The following is a 22,289-nucleotide window of genomic DNA, read 5'->3' as shown; positions in this document are numbered from 1 at the left end:
ACATAATATAGTTTATATAATTCAGGTTGTTAAGGAGATTTTTGACAGAAAAAATATTAGAGATGATGGAACAACGCAGGACAGTGTAAGATTAGGCAGGACCAAGTAGGGTACCAAAATATACACAGTCAAATTCGTAAAGAAATTATAGCGGCGAAGGAGATCTGGATGACTACACTTTGCACCGAGGCTGAAAACCTATATAAACTCGGCGAGATCATTTGTATGGCCCAAGTATTTTGAAAGCTGAAATTGTACACGCTATCAAACTATTAAAAAGTAACAAAACTCCAGGACCAGATGATATGTACGCAGAAACAATCTAGTTACTTAATGAAGAAAACCTAGACATTATTGTTAAGCTCTTTAACGACATTTACGATACGGGCCAGATTCCAAAAGATTGGCTTCGCTCTACATTTATCGCCCTAGCAAAAACACCACGTGCGAACTTCCAAGGACCACCGACTAATAAACCTAATGAGTCACTTTTTAAAACTTTTCCTGCGAATACTGCACACTAGATTGTTTAATAAATGTGAAGAGGTCAGTAGATGGAGTCAGTTTGGTTTCAAAAATGGACTTAGCACGACTTGGCACGAGAGAAGCGATCTTTAGTATGCAAACATTAATACAGAATTGTTTAGATCAAAGAAAGGATATTTTTGTCTATTTCATAGATTATGAAAAAGCATTCGATAATTTAAAACACGAATTTATAATAAAATACCTACAAGAATTGGAATTGGATGACAAGGATATAAGAATTATCGCCAACCTGTATTGGAACCAGACAGCAACAGTACGTCTTCAAAATTTCAACGAAACAGAAGATTTCTCCATTAAAAAAGAAGTAAGGCAAGGTTGTCTACTGTCTCCAATGCTGTTCAATTTATACGTAGAAAAAGCTTTCGCAGAAGCAGTGGCAGACTCTAGTCTGCCATAAGGGTATTAAAGTTAACGGCATATTTATTAATAACGTCAGGTATGCCGATAATACAGCCATAGTGGCAGATAACATCGAAGATCTTCAATGCCTTTTAAATGATCTAACTCTTGCAAGTGAAGATCGGGGTTTGAAAATAAATATCAAGAAGACAAAAACAATGATTATAAGTAGAAATGATTACCCCAAGGCAAAGATATATGTCTCTGGAGAAGAAATCGAACAGGTCAGGCAATTTAAATACTTGTGTTGTTGCAGAAATGCTTTTTTGAGGCTTCGTAAGTTTCTGACTGATCGCAAATTGGACTTCAACCTCCGATACAAGATGCTTAAGTGTTACGTGTGGCCTGTTCTCTTGTACGGAATGAAAGCATGGAGGTTAAAGGCCAGTTCCATTAACAAACTTGAAGTGTTTGAAATGTGGTGCCTGCGTCGAATGCTTAGAATATCATGGACGGTCAGGGTCAGAAACGAGAAAGTACTCAGAAGAGTGGGCTTACAGGATAGGGAACTTTTTAGTTATGTAAAAAGTAAGAAGAGTGCATACTTAAGACACATATTACGAGGAGAAAGATATACTTTTCGGCAACTGATACTCGAAGGGAAGATAGAGGGTAGAAGAGGTCTGGAACGTAAAAAAATGTCATGGCTGCGCAATATTCGACAATGGACAGGAATCCACAGCTATGAAATGCTTCGCAATGCTGCTAAAAAGAGAATTATTTAATCCTGACTATTTAACATCCCACCTGACAAGACGATGTACGGTGGACGCCTACGCAGAAATGCACGGCACTTTAAGAAAAAGAAGAAGGAGATTTTACAACCATAAAAATATACAGGGTGTTCCGTTAAAAATAATGATGATGGAGCATGCTAGACTTGCGTGAATCAGCCTGCACATTTAAATTTATGTTTAATAAGCGTATATATATATATATATATATATATATATATATATATATATATATATATATATATATATATATATATGTATATATATATGTACACATTTAAAGGAGGTTTACTTATTTCTATAGGTCGCAGAACATCAGGTCCGCATACAGTAGATATAATATTTTAAACGGATAATAGATTTATTATGTTAAAAATATAATTCAGAAATAATAATTTGTAAAATGGCTGTATAAAAAATTTATCAGTTGTTTATTTTCCACTTCAAATTTAAAATATCATGATTTAATTGTGTTATTTTTTAGAAATATTTTTTACACTGATAGGAATGAAATAAGTATATTGTAGAAAACATTTGAGTGTATCAATAAGTTTAACCTACTAAAATATTGTTGCTAATACAAACATTTGACCAATTTGAACGTTACGAATATTTTTGAAATTCTTTTTTCAGATTTTTTCATAGAACGTCCGTAGCTCATATTTAAGTGCTTACGCCTAGGGTACCGAGTGTTTCCCACCACAAGCAAAGAAACAAAAGTATTTCAAGCTTTTTTTTTTATTTCAAGCTTGTACTTTATAGTAATTTTCCCATTCTACCGCTACTCTTAGTGGTTTAAAATTGACTTACTGTAGTGAAAACTGTAGGTCCTGTACTTCAATGTACACTTCTTCTTAGCCTTCCGCGTCCATTTTTGGACATAGGTCTCTCCTCTCTTAACTCCGTCCACTTAATGATACATATTAAGAATAAAATTATATATAAAGAGGGTAGCCGAAGCCCAAATAGATTTTAGGCTTTTATAAGAAAAATTTTTGTTGTTGGATTATAAAAAATTTTATTTACTTATTAAAACTTTGTTTTCTTGTGTCAGAAAACTTATTCTAACAGTACAAATAATTAGGGATAACCAATTTTATCTACAGACACAATAATATAAAAATAAGTAAACTATTTATATCGTTGTCAAAATGTCTATCATTCTGTCTGCCATAACCATACCGTTTAGTAATATGTTCTAAACTATTTTCTAGGAATCTCTTATTATGCCATTAATGTACAAGAAGACTATACCAACGATGGATCAACCGGACATCCTCTCGGAAACATTCCAGTTAAAGACTTAAAAATTAATAATATCTATGGAACGATGTCTGGTTCATACTCAGTAAAAGTTTACATTCTTTGTGGAAGTGGAGGTTGCTCGAATTGGAACTGGTCTAACATCAATATCTCAGGGGCAGCTAAGTCAAATTCTTGTAATTTTACTCCAAATGGTTTTTACTGTTAATACATATTCCAAAAACTTCCAACTACTTTATTGTTCATATCCACATATTTTATTTAGGCATTTAAAAAACAAAAAAATTATAGAGAAAAGACTTTCTGTCTTACTAAGCAGATAATGATCATAACAAATTTAAATTCCTAGGACAAGAAAAAAACACTACTGCATCGTTGACCAAAATAATTGTACGTACAATACAAGGTGACATCTTCGTCTGCATCCAAATCGCATTTGATTACGTCTTCTGCAATTTTAGACGAAAATTCAGAAACAAACAAGTGCACACCACGGTTTGTAAACCCCCATTAAAAATAATTTTACAAAACACCGTCAATTCTTACCGGCATATATGAGTCACAGGTAAGATAAACTTAACACTCAAGGCGGTAACTTTTTTTTTGCCATTTTTGTACATTTATAACTTTGGTAACTTATGCAAAAATAATGACCTGCGACCTAACGCCATACAAAAATATTGGTATCAGGAGTAAAAAAAAGTTTTTATTTTTGGAAAACTTTTTTTCCATTTTCGGTAATTTGACACAGTACAACATTCATTCACAAAGTTTTAAATCAGTAATTTTTTTTGCAACGCCTTGCATTTTGGCTGGGACAGGGTGAGAAATCTAAGTTGAAATCCTTAATTTCAACCCTATGCTTTGTGTACCAATAAGAATTGGCAGCATAGTTTCTAAAGTTGTTATTACATATTTTAGTTTTGATTTATATGTGATTCATGCTGGATGACCCATTAAAAATGTCCCATGGGCTTGTAGCCTAATTGCATAGAATACAACAATACAATTTAAAAAAAAGATTATCATTAATGATGGTAATTATGGTAACAAAAATTCCAATTTTATTGAGAGATTCTAATGACAAAATCGAATTTTGCAAAAGAGTAAACGTAACAGGTTCATATTTTTTGGTAAAGCTAATACTGTGAAAGCCTAGCTGTTTCAAATTATCAAAAAAAAAAATGTTTTCTAAAATCATAACATTTTTTTATTATGGATAATCGACTCAGCACATGGATTTAAAAATCAGTTGAGGTTGGGTATTCCACATAAAAAAATATGAATTACGCAACAATGTAAGTTTTATTGCAAGAAGAGGAATATGGCAACGATTTGTTATTGTATTATTGCTTAAGAAGACATCATACACAACCCTTGTACTTAACTAGACCGGAAAAGACTCTAATGAGACAGTGACCAAAAGATATTTGAATAATCTTCTTGAAGTGCCGATTCCCAATCGGACGTTGAATAACATCATTATTATGTTTAAGGTAAGTCAATTTAAGTCGTCAAATTTATTGATCATATGCGACATTATACAAAGTACATGTATGACAAGTCAAAGTTACAGACATACATCTTAAAAGTATATAAATTAATAAACTTGATAAAACATACTTAAAAGTTATTTTTAGAATATGGCTCTAGCTCACAAATGTATTGATGTACACACCTCCGAAAGTTTGGCTGATGTAAATTCATTCGTATATCTATTGGTAATCTGTTAAAGAAACTTATGGCTGCATAATGTGTGCTACCTTCCAACAAAACAGAACGATGTTGTGAAAGCATAAAGTGATTGTCTCTGAATCTTGTTGAATAAACATGGTTAAATTAAAATTTATTAAATTCATAAATTTTTCTATGTAAATACATTATACACGAAAATATATACAGACCAGGAATTGTAAGAATATTGTTTTGTCTAAAGATGCCTCTACAAATGGGCAAAGTATACTGTTTTTAATATTGATGTATGAAAGAGATGTGAAAGAATTCTCAATGCATAACATGCGCTACTTAATCTGGATTTCAAATTAGAAATGTGGTTTGACCATTTACAATTTCTGTCTAGAAGTACCCCCAGCAACTTCGTGCAGTCGGTTTTATCTATTGTTGCTTCTATAGTGGCTTGATGTTTTAATAAATTATTTGACGTGAAAATCATATACTTTGATTTCTCTTCATTCAAAACTAATTTGTTGAATAAGAAATAACTGTTGATGGTGGATAGTATCTGTGTAGTTTTATTTTGCAAATTTTGATCAGACGTTTCTGTGACTAGAATGTTGGTATCATCCGCATAACTGATGATATTAACCCCAGTCAGTGAATAAGTTACCAAAGCTATATCATTAATAAATACTATAAAAAGTAGAGGACCCAATACACTATTCTGAGGGATACCATAATGGATATCCAATGTGTTTGATTTGTTTGAAGTCATCTGCCGTCTGAAGTTATTTTCTTAACAACTTTCTAACATTCTTACACCCGTACCATAAAGAAAAAAATTTTTAATGTGTTTTTTTGTAAGTCCAATTTTTTGTCTATGTTGTCTTAGAAGTTTTTAACTTTTATAAATAAAAAAAAAGAACTGTTTTTGATCATAGCTCTAAGGATGGCTTTGTAGGCCGAAAGCTCTCAGCTAGGAATAAAAAATTTTTAGGCACTTCAAAAATAATTTTCTTTTCTTTGTATAAATATCTATTATTTCTTCGTATTTATGATTTAATTGCGATTGATTAATTTTAATTTGGAAAATATGGTTCTCTCCGACATTATTACTTTGATTAAAACTTTTAACTTAAACTTCATCTTAAGTGGTATTTAATTCAAATCGGCCAAAAAAGGTAAAACGAACTGTAGTTACTACTAGTTATTGAGTAGATTAAATAAAAAAATACAAATTACAGGCGTTCTTAAAGCATTTAACTATTTATTTTGTAGACAAACATTATATTATGATATAAAATGAAGTAGGTATATGTAAAGAGTTTAAATAAAAATACACCTACTCTATGATGACTACTTGTAATGTAAGACACGTTTCCCATCGAGAAGTTAAATTATGTTAGAATTATTACATAATTTATTTTTAATTTTGGCAACGTGCATGCTATAACAATTATTTTTAATGATCGGTTCTACACAGAAAATGGACTTTGCCTTAATCAGACGAACGTTTTGTGAACCCTAATAAGGTATTTTCCTGAACATTATGAATGTCATTATAATAGACATTCATATGCGTACTGTGACCAAATTAAAGGGGGATATAAAACCAACCAAATTTATGGTTGAAATTAACGTACCACACTTTAAACTGAAAAAATAATGAATGAAAATAAAAATAAACTAAATTTTTGAACGTTTAAAAATTGAAATTTACAATCATTTGAAGTAAAACAAACAAAAATTGAAAAAAACATAGATAAAACCATCTCTTATGTTTATTCTTTACCCAATAATTGTTTAATTAAATTTTTTAATAATAACAATGTAAATAGAATTAACCGAATACCTTTTTTTATAAAGAGTGAAGAACCAGAGCTGTCGATCTCTGGGCAGTATTTAGTTTCAACTGGTGGGAATATAATGAACACGAGACAAAAGAGAAAGCCCAGAAGAATACTTGGAAATGAGTGATTTTTCTAAATATATAAAAAAATATGACGAGAACCAAAAGAGAGGCGACCATGGCCGCGCACTCTGTATCTATCCCAAATCGGTCTTAATGACCCCAAAAAGGGTCCTACAGATAAACCTTCAGCACAGTATCACAGCGTTCGCAGAACTTATTGCTGATAAGAGAGGGTTCGATGTCTGATTCATCGAGTGTTGGCGAAGAGCGTATACAGATCTGCCCAAGAAATTGTATAATTTAATCGATGATCATTCGCTAGTTAGCTAGCTAGTAGCTAGTAGCTTCTAGACTAGCTCCTCAAGAAACATTTGTTTTAGGTTGTTGTATAATACGTTAAAAACTCATAGACGATACGTTAGCATAAAAGAGCATCTGAAACACGCCATCTACATCAGACCTTGTACCGGAATTTAAGTACTGCTTATACTATTTTATACTAATTTCACCTTGATATTCATTAAAAAAATACTGACTGTTTTTTAAATAACATAAGTAATACTGACAACTTTTGTACCATACATGATGTAAGGTTTATTTAAATTGGTAGAATTACAATATGTAATTTTTTCAGCATTCTAAAGATTGTACTTTACCGTTGATCTGATAATGACCAGAAACCTGTAGTGGTCAAAACCGGTCATCACTACCTAAATAAATAAATTATGAGTAAGTTCGTCTTTTATTTTTACTACCTAGTTTAAAATGGACTCATAAAAGCAACCAATTCAATATTTATTTAATCTACTTTCATTTTTCTCAAACAATACTGTCGCTAAAATACCAATCTTCCTTTCAGCTACGGAGAGTTTAACAAGAGCTAACCTAGCTATCCCCACATTTAATTGCAGCATTCTCAATACACGGTCTCTTATTAGCGATTTTTCCAGCTAACCTCCACCCTTACTTTTAATTTTTCGCTTTTCTGCCAATTTCCATAAACCTGGGCTACCAGGTAAACGTTGATTTGCGATCTTTTAACACCTCTTTTACAGTGACGTGGATCATCCTAATCTTTATCCTTGCTGCCACTAGCAGTTTTCTGGATATGTCGCCTGGGTATATCTTACTCCACATTACAAATTCTACTTTTTTTCCCTTGTTTTTCCTTATTTTACCACTAATTCACACACTTATTAGACCATCCATGTCCGCCAGCAGTAATTTTATAACCTTTATCCACATTTGTTGCACATCCTTGACTTAATGGCGCTAAATTCATGACTTGTTCCACTATTTTTTGCCTCCATCGAATTCAAGAAAAAAACCTTCTTATCTGTTTTGCATAACTTTGTTTATAGAGACATCGTTTCTTCTCCTAGCGCTTCTCTTAATTTATTTCCTAGTTCTGCACTTGTTTTTCCTGTGGTTTTTGTAATGATTAACGTACCTTTATTATCTTTGGCTACTAGTTGCGTTTATATAATCAAATTTCTTTCTGACTACTACCAGGAACTTATCAGCCATTAACCCTTTTCTCTAGCTTGTGCACATTTTTCTATGGTCTCTCCCTCTCATTTTTCTGTATTATAAATTTTATTTGTAACATAGTAAAATTTCCTTCATTTTCGTCTTCATCCATAGAATTTTGGAAGGTGTGGGTACCTTGCACACAATTCTCCCTTGACTCTTAATTTTCTCTGTTCCTGCAACATTATATTTTTTACTTAGCTCGCTATGCTTTTTGTAGTTGTCTGCAGGGTTATTTTAGTTCGCGTTTGTGTTGTTGTCACGCATCTTGTCACCCAGTACCTTATCTCAGTTTCCTTTATAGTACTACACATTAATTTTGTCATGATTGTCTTATAGTTAATACTAAATATTCCATACCTTTGTGACTCCCTGTTTAATCTCGTTTTCATATTGGCCACCGCCTTTAATATATTTATTAATTCGTCAATGCATGTACATGGGCAGTAGCTAAGTAACTAACGTACTTCAAATTTAATTAATCTTTCTAATGTGTTATAAATAGACTTATATGCAAATACGCAAAAAAAATAAAAATGTACGCATAAATATGCACTAATTTAAGTACCTATGCATTTTTTTAGAAAATTACTTAAATTAGGTACTTAAATTAATGCATGAAATGCACTGTCAATGGAAACATATTTCAGTATGGTAGGTTAGTTAATGTTTATTTTAATAATAAGAAAACAATTCAAATATATTTAAAAACTGAGTAGGTAATTGTGATGTACCAATTAAATGTAATGAAAGTAGTAAAAATGTCAAATACTATTCCTTAGAATTATGAAAACTATAAATAACCAAATGTTTTTTACAATTTTCCAATTAAAATTTCTATGGCTTCTATCTGTATACATATATTTGTAAATTGAGAAAATTCCTTCTACATAAACGGATGTAATGGGAGCATATTTTAGATTCCCAGTAAGTTACCATTGTTTTTTTAAAATATTGTTTTAAATTTTTGAAAAATATATTAGAAAAACGAGACTTCCAAACATGTTTCCCATCGTGTTAGAACAGGTTCTGGTGTAAGTGTAATATTTGGAAGTATTTATTTACAAAGTTCAGTTCTTATAGGAGATTCAAAAAATACTTTTTTATGCTTGATAAGGGAGTTCACAAAAGGAAACTTTTTCCTAATTTTTTCTGCAACTCTTTTTATTCAATGTGCTAAACAATTAACGTGTATTAAGTTGGTATAAAATATTTTTAAATTTTATCCTGCCTTGACCATATATTATGGTGCAGCATCGGATATAACCCACAATAATTTATGGCTAGGAACAGCTGCAGGAAGTAAAAATTTTGATATTTATTTGATGTCACTAATATTAGTTTTTATATTAAATATTACTGACGAGTGCATAGTAAACAGCTTGATATTTTTCTGCAGATTTAGTTTTGTCCTTTGTCACTAAATGTGACGATGTTCTGATATATTGCTTTATCTGAATTTTTTTTTCGCATGTAACTATATATTTTCGCATATATTTTTTAATATGAATAACTACAGTTAGAAATAATTTCTTTATAATCTTATTCTAAAGGCATCAGTTAGAGAAATTCCATTCAAGTAACTGCACAAATGCTTGGCAGTCACTGATGATTTAAGCAATAGTTAACATATTTATTTTATAAAAAAATATTGGTACATGAATAATTTTTATTTATTGACGTTAACTTATGAAATCATTAAAATATTTTAAATAACATATCAAATACAGGGTGTTCAGAAACTCTCCCGACAAATGAAAACCGCAGATTCTTCAGATAATTTTAAGACGATTCAACTCAATTCACCTAGTCCGAAAATGCTTCCTAAGGGAGCTAGAGCTCTTTAAAGATGGCATCTTGTAAGTAGTTTTTTTTATAATTCCGGAACGCTTCTATTTAGAATAATAAAAACTGGTAGGATTATTTATCCTCCAGAGTTAAATTGATTCCAGTAATTGCTAATTTCTAGTACCATTCATATGCCTCCGTTTTGGGTAGGTCAACGGGTATTTTAACGCATAACTTTTTTGTCTGTAACTTTTAAGCATTTGTGATACTAGAATATTAAATTTTTAGATATTCTAGTACTAAACGGTACTCTTACTTTAAGCAAGACTTACTTACTTTAGGTAAGATACACTGTTTTCGAGAAAAATCGATTTGAAAATTTTTCGTTTTTTCGTCATAAAAATTAAATTAATATTTTTTGCACTAGTAGGCTTTGAACTGTTAACAGAACTATAACCTACGTTCTCAATTGACAAACTCTTGCAGGTTCGTGAAGATTTTTTTTTAGTTTTTACTTTGGCATTCAATCACAATAATTTCAATTCAACAAAAATGGTTTTTACTAATGAGGAATAAGCTGATATACATTTACCTTATTGCGAAATGAGATGTAACTCTGAGATATAACTATGTATAGTAAAGTAGATACGCTGAAAAATCTCCCGGTTAAGAGAAACAAGTTTGGTTTTCCCAAAAAATAATAAAACAGAGTGACGTAATGATGTAACAGTACATCAAGATGTCACTTTAATGTAAGTTTAGTAAAATATAAAAATTAGCGTTCGAAGACTATCTGTCATGTATACCACAATTTCAAAATCTATCGCAAGAAATATCTTACACAACGATAATTTATATCCTTTCATTTTAAAAGGGTACACGCATAAGGAGATTTTCCTGCTTAAAAAAATTTCAAATCGATTTTTCTAGAAAACTGTATATCCGACAGACTTAAAGTAGCAGTACTTTTTAATACTAGAAAATCTAAAAATTTAATAATCTAGTATCACAAATGCTTAAAAGCTACAGACAAAAAAGGTATGTGTAAAAATACCCGTTGACCTACCCAAAACGGACGCCTATGAACGGTACTAGAAATTCGCAGTTAATAGAATCGATTTAACTCTAGAGAATAAATAATAGACTTGTTTTCATTTTTCTAAATAGAAGCGTTCTGTAGTTATTAAAAAAAACTACTTACGGCGCCATCTTCAAAGAACTCTAGTTCTTTTAGGAAGTATTTTCGGAATAGGTGAATTGGGTTAAATTTTCTTAAAATTATCTGAGGAATCTGCGGTTTTCGTTTGTCAGGAGAGTTTTTGGACACCCTATATAGAAAAATATTTAATATTTAGTATATACAATTTTGAACAAACTAACCAATAAACTTTGTCCATATCCATAGATAGTTTAGTAATGTTTAATCCAAGCAAAGACACTATTTATTTTCGGCATTCTAAAATCAAAATAGTTAACAAATTAAACAAGCTCGACCGACAATCCTGAAGTTTTTACTTTCACTTTTGAGAACTTATTTGCAAAAGGACAATTCTATTCATATCCCACGCAATAAACTTTTGACACACCCTTTTATTACGAGATTAAAATCGGTTACTAACTGCTACAAAAATGCCATTATAGTAGTATATATAAGCATTATTACTAAAGCCTGAAATATTGAAATACAATGAACATTGGAAGTTCCAGTTACTTAGTTATGCCACGTTATGCCGTTATCTACGGTTAGATAAATAATATTTAAAATCCGCAAATACTGACCTTTTTTATTTATTTTTTGCAATTTTTATGACATTTTATGCAATATTTTATATAAATATGCAAAATTACCAGATATTTGGATAAAATATGCAAAATATGCAATGTATAAGTATTTTGCTTATTAGCCTAAATCTACTTATCAATCTTTTTCCTCTATTACAAGATAATAAATTTGATTGTTTTCATTTTTTGATTTTATACATGTTTTTCTATCTGTGCTGTGCTTATTTTAATATTACTTTATTTTATATGAAAGCTTATATTTCTATTGCATATTCCTAACCTGTATCATAACATGCACGTTATCGGACCTCATTATTTTAGTTGTATTATATAATTTTGATATAATTTATTAACTCTACGCTGAGCTGGCTCCACACCGTAGCAACTTTTGTCAATAATGTGTTTGACATTTGACATTTGTTTCATGGTTGCCCTGTTCTTCACAATTTAGAGTCCTTTGATTTCTAATATCTATGGTTTGTTTTTTAACCAGGAGGAGTAATTCAAATTTACCGCGCCCTAATGCTTGTTTGTAATTGGTCCAACCGAACGCAAGTTTACTCCACTAAATTATGACATTTATGAAATTTTTCCACTAATTTTTAGATTTTTCGTTTGCATTTATATAAAAAAAAACAGTTCTTTTCAGAACTATTTAGCGACATATTAGTGTTATTAAGATCAAAATATGGATTCAATGCCAAGTACTATAATAGTAGTAATAACAGTAGTACTATTATAGTAGTAATTATCCTTCTCCACCTAAAAAACGGCGAGTAGATTTGGTTCATTTATCATTAAATGAAAAACAATGAATTTTAAACATGTACAAACAAATAAAAATTGATAATCCTGGAATGAAAATAACAGCCATGGTAGCAAAAATAAAACAGGCAACAGGTTAGTTTTGCAGAATAGTTATTGTTAAAATCAAGACTTACTAAAGTAATGTGCTAATTTTAGGTGTTGCAAATTCAAGTATTTACAGAGCAATTAAGGAATATAGCAGACTGAAACAGTAAGATGCCCTAAAAATATTGGCGGTCGACCTTCTATCCTTGCAACATAAGACGAAAGAGTTAAAACATATGTACAACAGATAGTACACAGCTTCTTTTTCAAGAAGGAAATGCCCACTTTAAATAAAATTTTAAGTGAAATTTACAACCGCCCAGATCTTCCAAATGTGTGTAGTTCATTATTATATAAATTCTTGAAGCAAATCACATTTAAGTCAGTATATAGTAAATATATAGTAAATAAAAAGTGCAACACAAAGATCTTCTGTCTGAGTTAGGCAATCAATTAGAAGATAAACAGCTTTATTCAAATGTACATTTTATTATTTTGTAGGTACTTGAAGAGTAGTCGAAAAAATATTCTCATTAAACGTGATGATATTATAAGATGGAGACGTAATTATTCTATAAAATAGTACAGAAGTTTATTAACATTTTATTAAATTATATTTAATTTTATTGTATTTATTGTAATTAGAAAAACGAAAAATATATATTGGAAGTGAATTGGAAAAAATTATTATTCAAACTCCTCCTCCTCTATATGTTCTTCTTTATAAGGAGTTAGTGGCATCACGTAATTTGTTTGACGATTACTGTCCAATTATCTCTCTCCCGTGCGTGTTGTTTTGCTTCGGAGAATGAGTAACCAGTCATCTCCTTTATTTGGTTTGACCATCGTACTGGAGATCTTCCTCTGGATACGCGCTATCTCAGAGTCGTACTGGAGATCTTCCTCTGGATCTGGATTATTCAAACATAAACAAACAAAGTTAGGTTACAATCGACGTGTAAGGTTGTCCGATACTGATTACTGGATTACCGCAAGACCGAGAATCAACCAAAAAAGAAGATGTATTTCGTGACTTTTCTAGTAACGTTCTTGGGTGTAAATCTATCTTTTTAGTTTACTCCTCCTGGTTAAAAAAACAAACCATAATATCCCATAGATATAATTACCCATACTCTCATAAACTTTAGTTCTTGTACTAGTCCTTTACATTATTTTAGTTTGTATTATTGGATTTTATTGTCAAGTTGCAGATTCTTTTTTTTTTATTTTTATGTACTTCGCTATCATTTTTCATTGTCATTATCGTTAAGTTTTTTTAGTACATTCGTTAACTTAGTGTTCTGTTAGCTGTGTCTCTAATTAGTCCACTTTGAGATTTTGATATCCCTTTCTGTTCCTGTTATTCCAGATTTAAGGTCCAAAATGTTTATTTTGTCTTAAGAAGTACGTAAATACATATATTAAAAAATCTTATATGTAATATTTACTATACTGTACACTTTAAATTCTTCTTTGAATAGGTTCTTCATAACATCCGTATTTCTGCTTTGATGCCTCATAAATTTCTGATATCGGTTCCGTCAATCATGTTTTATACAAGTTAGGTTAGTAAAATATGATTTTTAAAATTTCATATAAACAGAAATAAAACAAATGTACAAATAGAGAATTATATAAAATACATAGTAATATTAAAGAAATAAAAATCAAAATTTAGGGCAACGGATTTACAAATACGTGCAAATTGTCAGAATTAAAAAAAATAATATATCCGTTCAAGAACAACTTCATATGAATAATTCCATACTACTTATGTATTCAACTATACTTTTGTTTAAATAAAAAAAGTAGAATTAAATAATAATAACCGTACCTCTTACTATTACAGACGGTTCTCTAGGAAAGATAAATAATATGTAGGAATCATAACTGTACAGACATTTTGTCATAGTTTCATTGTGTTTATTAATATCACTGTTTATGCACGAACAGCTGTTAGCTGAACCGCTTCCTTGAGATTTTTTTTGTATTTTTCTTGTTTTCTTCGGTATTCCAATTACAAAATGCAGTGCGCTAGAATAAATTTCTATAGAAGATTATTATTTTTATATATAAAATATAATTTATTTCAGATGCTTTGTTCTTACAGTTTAAGTTACAGTTTCTGTGAATTTATCAACGGTTCGGCTATTGTTGCAGAACCAGGTTAAGAACTTATATTTTTTTCATCAAGCGTCTTATATATCGATATACAAACTTATATATTAGTAGCAAAAAACCAGGTTATTGACCAAATTCAGAGAAATATCCAGATATGCCAATATGACTTAAAAATGTGAATACTGTTTAAGCCACAATGAGGAACCTATTACAGGCGGAGTAAAGAAATTAAAATGACGTTATACCTAAGAAATTTATTACTTTCTCAATTTTTTTAAACATCAACATGGATCCCTTTAAGTTAGAAGATTTATTTCATCAATCTCATTAAGGACAATACGAGGTACGACGTAAACAATGACAGATGAAGATCCAAAAATAATCTGTTGTAACTTAACTGAAGACAATTTTAGAAAAAATGTACTCATCACTATACAAATGTACTCGAAATTAGATCTAAACTATCATTTTTTTTTTAAGAACTTTTTCAAAACAAAATACAATTATGTTGTTTTCACTTTCAGTAATCATTGATCATAAATTGATTATTCTTTTAGTAACCAAATTCAGGGTACTATTTTTTCTTCTTTCACCGATAGCAAGTCTTTTTGCGTAAGCTGAAACGTCATCACTCTGTCTTTGCTCCGATTGTTTCCTTCTTTATCTCCTCCCAAACGACTTCCGATCTGTACGAAGTTTTGTTGTAAAAGGTACATTGTCTTTCATTACTTTAATCATTTGAATGCCCATCAAGAGTAAAGTTCTTCCGAGGGGAGTCAGAATTTCAATACAAACCTTTTATTTTCTTATCTTATTGAGGTTACAATTTAAGATCTACATTTTAGAATTTAGGAAGTTACTAATATAAAATAAATCTGCTCTTATGTTGACCAGAAAAGTATTAAATTTTATTAGGTAACTTAGCTGGTATTTTAAAGGCTTCTTTAGGTACTGCCCTTGATTATTTACACCCCAAGATCTTCATCAAGAGGCGGCAGACGGTAGGTCCAAAACGAAAGCTGGAACTTTACAAAATTAGGGTCAGTTGCATTTGTGCCTGGGGGGCTGCTTTTCGATCAGTTATTTCCGATTTTTTGCATTTGTGACGGTTAGATTTTTACAGCGACATTATTACATATTATATATATATATATATATATATATATATATATATATTTATATATATATATAATATATATATTAATGCGTTAAAAAAACAGGGTTTATACTTCGTAAATAAAAACATGCTTTCTGACAGTGAGTTCTTGTTCATCAAGTGTAACTGGACACACCAATCGATACATGAATGTGAAAATTTGATTAGGACCTACTGACGGGACACCTTTAACTTCTGTGAGTGGATTTTTATGTACCCCTCAGCCGTGACCATATTTGATGAGACCACAAACGACAAAAAAACTTGAAATTTAATCCCTATTACTAAACGTCAGGTTTTGTTACTGAGTCTCCAATTAATAGTTATGAACTTTCAACTTCTTATGGAATACGTACACCAACAACTTTAATTAATAAATTCTGCTAAAGTTAAAAAACTAGTTTTTTCTGAGGACATCAGAAGATTCTCTAAGATTTGAACTAAAACACAACAAGTAGGAAAAAATCTTAAGGTAAATGTGTCATTTTAACTGATTCTCCCGAAAAAGAGAGAATTGAAGCAGATAAAACAGTCAAACCATTGAAAAATAAAGTAGTCCTAAAACAAAAGAGAAAAGTTAAATAAGTTCTTGACGATAATTTAGATTTAGATCCAGATAATATTACAGATAAAGTGTTATGTATTTTCTGTTCTTTTGTATGGTGTAGAGACATGGACTTTTAATAAACAAATGTCGCAATTAAATTGGAAGCATTTAAAATGTGGACATATCGAAGAATGCTGCGAATCTCCTGGAGAGACAATAACCAATGAAGAAGTACTAAGAAGAATAGAGAACAACAGGGAGATACTGGATTCCATCAAAATAAGAAAACTACAATATCTGGATCATATAACACGTGGTGACAGAATATGAATTCCAAAAACTAAGAATGCAGGGAAAGATTCAAGGAAAGCGCAGCATAGGTAGAGGTAGAAGAAGAATGTCCTTGCTGAGAAACTTTCAGAGAATGATTTGGATGCAGCTTAACGGAACTCTTTCAGTCTGTAGTGTCAAAAGTTAGAATAAGCAGTGATGATTGCCAACCTTCGTCGCGGAGATGGCATATAAAGAAGAATATCACATATCTATTTAAAGAAGAAGGATTTTTAGAAGAAGATATTGGTGAACTAGAAGAGTGAGATAATACACATACACATATATATAATTGGAAGTTCTGTTCTTATGAAACTGGCTACAAAAAAAAACATTTAATATTTTGTTGAGAAATTAAAACATTCAATAAAGATACTTATGAAGTTAATTATCTTGAGAATGACTTAAATCTTTATTCTAAAGAATTCATCAGAGAAGGTTTAACAACATTAAATTGATAAAAATAATGTATTTAAACTGCCACAGCCAACTACTTTATATCGGTTCTAAAAGGCAGATGCAAAAAAAACAATTGGAGTTAATTTATCAATAAAAAGAAATTTTTGTTAAAGCTTAATTTTAGTTGACTATCTATGTTACTTAAATGACTTAATTTTACTTTTAATATAAATATTACCTTATTACAACCAATTCCCATTTTAAATATATATGTTTAAGGTACAAAATACCTAGGTGGTTCGAGGTACAACACCCATGTTGTACCTTGAACCTATGGACAGTTTTTAAATGTTATATAAATATGCTTAAGAATTTTTAGTATATTTGTAAAAAAATATCTGTATATTGTGTAGAAAATTATCAAGAATCAATTATATAAAAAATGACAAAATTATCTTAAACTGTTACAAAAACTTCCAAAGCACAATTTTCTGAGATCGCCAATAATTCTCTCATAGGCTGATGTGTTGAGGGAAATAAGCATTAGCCGATAAGTTAATGAGTAGGTATGAAAAAACATGTGAAGTACCAAACTCAGGAAATTAAAGATATTTATGTTCAAGAAGGGCCTGCCAATAATATGTTTTACTATATTGTTAATGATTTTAAGATTTTTTATAAAATACAAAACTATGCCGATACCTTGCTTTAAAACCAGTCTATGTATTCATAATGTTATGTTCTAGTATTTTTCAATAATTCACTCTCTGATTTCAAGAGACTATTTAATTCTTTTTACAAAGAAAACTGTGTTCTTGTATGCTTACCTAGTTTTTAAACTCTTTTTTTGCCTGCTTACTTATATTTGATAAAAAATTATAATCTTTCCATATATTTGTAATTCTCTTAAATTTTTCATTTCACACCTTTAAGCTTTGATTATTTTAATCACGTGTTCAGATATTGTACAGTTTATAAAATTGTATTTGTTTCCAGATATACATATGTAAGTTGAAAGCCTTCTCTAAATACGTATTGCTACGACTATGTTCCGATGTTCAATCGTGGATTAAATCAGATTCGAAAACCTTACTAAAATATAAGACTGCTGAAGGACCGAAGTTGAAAAAAGTCACTAAATATAAATCAAATCAAAATTGACATTTACCGATAATCAACAATCACGTATACCGTCTCGCTTTAACTAAATTGTTGGACTGGACAATTATTAAGATTCCAAAAATAGACTATAAATAACTTGTTACTTGATTTATGTTGTTTGAATTTATTTGTCGAAATACTAAATACGTTAAGATATCCTAAAGTGTAGGTAAAAATTTGGTATAAAAATTTAATAACGTCTTATGACACGAGTGGACAGAACAAGTCTGTTGCGAGTGGTATGCGCCTACAGGACTGTGTCTGCCGCAGCCCTATGGACCATCACTGGATGTGTTCCGTTGCATGTTTTGGCTGGTGGAAAGAAAAGAGCTTTATAAAAGAAGAGGCCCAAACCTTACTGTGGCCGAGAGAAGATAGGAAAGGGAAAGGTCAGTTGAAAGATGGCAAGAAGAATGGAACAACACGGAAGATGTGGCACAGTGGACGAGCTGATACCGAACATAAGAGATTGGGTGGACTGTGGCCACAGGCGACTGCATTATTTCCTGACGCAGGTGCTCACAGGACACGGGTGTTTTAGGGCCTACCTCTATAATATCGGAAAGACTGATACAGATGAATGCTGTGGATACTCGGACACTCTGACACACACGATGTTAGATTGCAGCAGATGGATAGTGGAAAGGAACAGAATGGAGAGAGAGACAGGCGTGAATTTTATTAAAGTGAGAGAATTGATTAAGAGAATGATTGAAAATAAATTAGGTTAGACTAACATACACAGCTATATCCGTGCAGTGATCAAGAAAAAGTCGGAGGAAAAAAGACAGCTAGATCAACGCTAAAGGTAAGAGTGAATGATGCAAAGGTGAAGCTAGAAAAGTGGGTCACACTGTATGAGTTAGAGAATACCTGAGTCAGACTGTGGGGAAAAAGGAAATGCCCATCTGGGAATGATGCCGAACTAGGAGCGATGAACGCGCTATCTCAGAGTCCTGGAAGGAGACAGGGAGCCTCTTTGCTGATTAATAGAGTGTGGATGTCTATGAATGGAGAATGAATGAATAAAGTTAGTGCTTCGGAAGTGATGCCGGCTTTACAGCGGCCATTCCGCTTCCGGATCGCTGGATGACAGAGGAGGGTCTGGTTTAGCAGGTAGGCGTTCGACGTAGACTCGGCGACGAGAGGGCATTTTAAAGTACCTCGGGAACTATCGCCAGGAGTACGAAGAACTAATCCTGCACTAAAGTTAGTCAAGCGGCGTCCTGGACTGATATGTCTTGTGAAGATTCCAGAACCCCCTTCTATAAAGACGAAAAAAAAGGGAAAAATTTGGTACACTATTTACTAAATTTGCTCCCAGTTAATAGAGAAAAGCCCTTAGGAAAGGAACGCTGATCTGATTTAACTAAATGGGTACGTTGTTAATATTAGAGAGTTATTGCAAAGTTAACAGTGTCTGCGCTACACTATTTACACTGCGCTATTTTGACAGTTTTGACATACGGCTGACACATCACAAATAGAAGACGCTATCTCCTGAGTTCTTTTATTTGTTCGCAAATTATTGAAAATGGATCATGATTTAGAAGCACTTATTTTAGCAAATGCTTATGATGATGATGTAGAATTCATCATTTTAAAATAACGTTGTAGGGTGAAAATGTATTACAATCAAGAATTTAATTTAGAAAACATGTTGGAAGCAGATGTAAAAAATAAATTTTTAGGTTTAGCAGGCAAGCTATTCCTAAACTTGCGCAAGAGCTTTACGCCTGCCAGGTCTTATTCATACCAATACTAGAAACTCTGTTAGTGTTTTTAGAAGTGATGACTCTGTGCATATTACAACAGAACAGAATTAAATCCACTTTTAAATTTTAAGTTTATACCATTGGGAAAAATGCCTTAGGGTTTTAAAATTTTTGTGTCATGTTTTAGGCTGTACATACAAAAGGTAGTGCTGTTCAAAACTGTTGGGGATTTATAGATGGAACAACAAGGGCAATATTTAGACCAACAGTAAATCAAGAATATTATTATTCTGGTCATAAAAGACAACATTGTCTGAAGTACCGATCTATCATGTACTCTGATGGAATTATTATCAATTTAAAAGGAGCATATATTGGAGGAAGACATGATGATGGGATTTTTTAGGGAATCTAATATATATAATGAATTAGAAGCTGTGGCCATATTTGGTGATAGAAATTATGTTTTTATATGGGGGAGCAAGCTTATCCCATAAATAACTTTCTTTTATGTCCATATCCTAATAGACAGGGTTTTATCACCACATCAACAGGCATTTAATAACTAAATGAAAGTTATTAGAACTGCTGTAGAATGAGGGTTTTCAAAAAGTTTTAGCCCCAATTTGCATTTTTTGATTTTAAGAAAAAACCAAAAAACCCTTATTACAAGATTTACAAAATATGTACAAAGCTGGAGTTATATTAAACAACTGCCATACTTGCTTGTATGACAGTCAAACCACCAACATTAGAGAATTACCTACAGATGCAATAGCTTACAGTTGCAACGTAAATTCACTACTACATATAGAGGAATAATAAAAATGTAATAATATTTTAGCTTTTTATTTTATAAAATTTACACATCTGTAACTAGTAAAACACATCAGTCTTCATATTTCTGTATTCTTTTTAATAATGACTTTATAATTTTTCTTGCGATTCAATAAAAGCTATAGTACTCTTTTTCCGCCAGGTCTGTTTTTCATCTTTTCTCTTTCAAATTCCCTATGTAATTTCGTCTTTTATATTCATTCTCCCATTTTTTTTTCCTGAAATCTGAGTCTTGCCTCTTCTTAATTTAACCTTCGTTCTTTTAATTCAGTTTTTTTTTCTTCTATTGCCAATTCCCCCCCATTTTTTATATTAAAGTCTTTTTTTTTTGTCTTTTTTTGTCTTCTTGTTTTAAATAGTCCAAACCATTTGTAAGCAACAGCACACTTTTATTGAGCCTCTTTTTTTTCTGGTCCTAAAAATTAAAAGTGTAAATATTTATCTTTATTTTATTACACACTTTAAATAAATAAAAATACCCATTATTTGTTTTTTCATATTCTTCTGCCTTACCTAAAGTTCTTGGAATATCTAAAATAATGAAACAAGTTAGTAAAATAAGCAAATTTTCTAAAATATCATTTGTTCGGACAAGATATACGTTTTAATATAAATAAATACTAACATGCTGTATTTTGCGTTGACTTTACTTCTTCAGCCACCACATTTTCTACAACTATCCCTTAACTTTGATGTTCTGGTTAAAATAACTGAAAAAATAGTTATGTCAAACAATATTATTATAAAGAATAAAGGCTAGTATTTATCATAACTATGATCAACATTAGTTGACTAATTGTGTTGTATCTCTGGTATCATTTTCTAGATATCCAGAGGTATAATTATTCCTCATTTTCCGACCCAATTCAATAAATTTGTTTTTCCCTTAGAAACAGTTCGCTTCTTTTTTCGGAGGAGGTGCCAAAGTTAAATCGGCACACATATCCGCTATTCCCTGTAAATATTTGTCCCCTTTCACTATAGATTTCCTCTGCTGCTGATCTAAAATAAAAATTCAATTGTTATATGTTGTTGAAGACAAAATAGTCTCGATATCATACAATATGTATACTACTCTTTTCAAAATGTGCTTTTTCTGATCAGACATATTTATTATCATGAGTCTTATTTGTTAAAAAAGTTTATTAATAACGAAACAAACCTTCTTTGGCCTGCTTTAGTTTTTTTCTTCCAAATATCGAGCAAGAGAAACAAATGATCCTTGAGTGTTCTTATAATAAAGGATTTTCCGGTTGCACTTTTAATGTTTCCTGAACTAACTTCCAATTTTCTGGATAGATCAATGAATTTTGACCTAAAACTTGTTTTAATAAACACAAATCGTCATCAGATGTAAATCTAATTCGTTTGCCGCTGTATGATGTACTCATTTTAGAAAATTGTTACAAATAAACTTGGTTTAAATGAAACACAAACAACAAACATAAACTGATAAAGAAAATAGCGCAACAAGTTCCGTACAGCGTAACGACTCCTTTAATAACGGCAGACCGTATTTTCAATAACGTAGCATAAG

General features: G+C 31.1%; 2 protein-coding genes across 2 annotated transcripts in view; one reads left to right on the top strand and one right to left on the bottom strand.

Moving 5' to 3' along the window:
• Positions 1-3,175, top strand: part of LOC140451910 (polygalacturonase-like) — a 29,501-nt gene extending 26,326 nt beyond the window's left edge. The window contains exon 5 of the mRNA XM_072545869.1: positions 2,897-3,175. Coding sequence (XP_072401970.1) covers positions 2,897-3,153 — 257 coding nt within the window. The 3' untranslated portion in view covers positions 3,154-3,175. The remainder of the gene's footprint in view (positions 1-2,896) is intronic.
• Positions 1-22,289, bottom strand: part of LOC140451924 (uncharacterized) — an 804,624-nt gene that overhangs the window by 717,712 nt on the left and 64,623 nt on the right. The gene's annotated exons all lie outside the window — the stretch shown is intronic.

The sequence above is a fragment of the Diabrotica undecimpunctata genome, chromosome 1 (genome assembly GCF_040954645.1).
Source record: "Diabrotica undecimpunctata isolate CICGRU chromosome 1, icDiaUnde3, whole genome shotgun sequence".
Lineage (NCBI taxonomy): Eukaryota > Metazoa > Arthropoda > Insecta > Coleoptera > Chrysomelidae > Diabrotica > Diabrotica undecimpunctata.
Note: the sequence above shows the minus strand (reverse complement) of the source record. Positions and strands in the feature narration are given on the sequence as shown.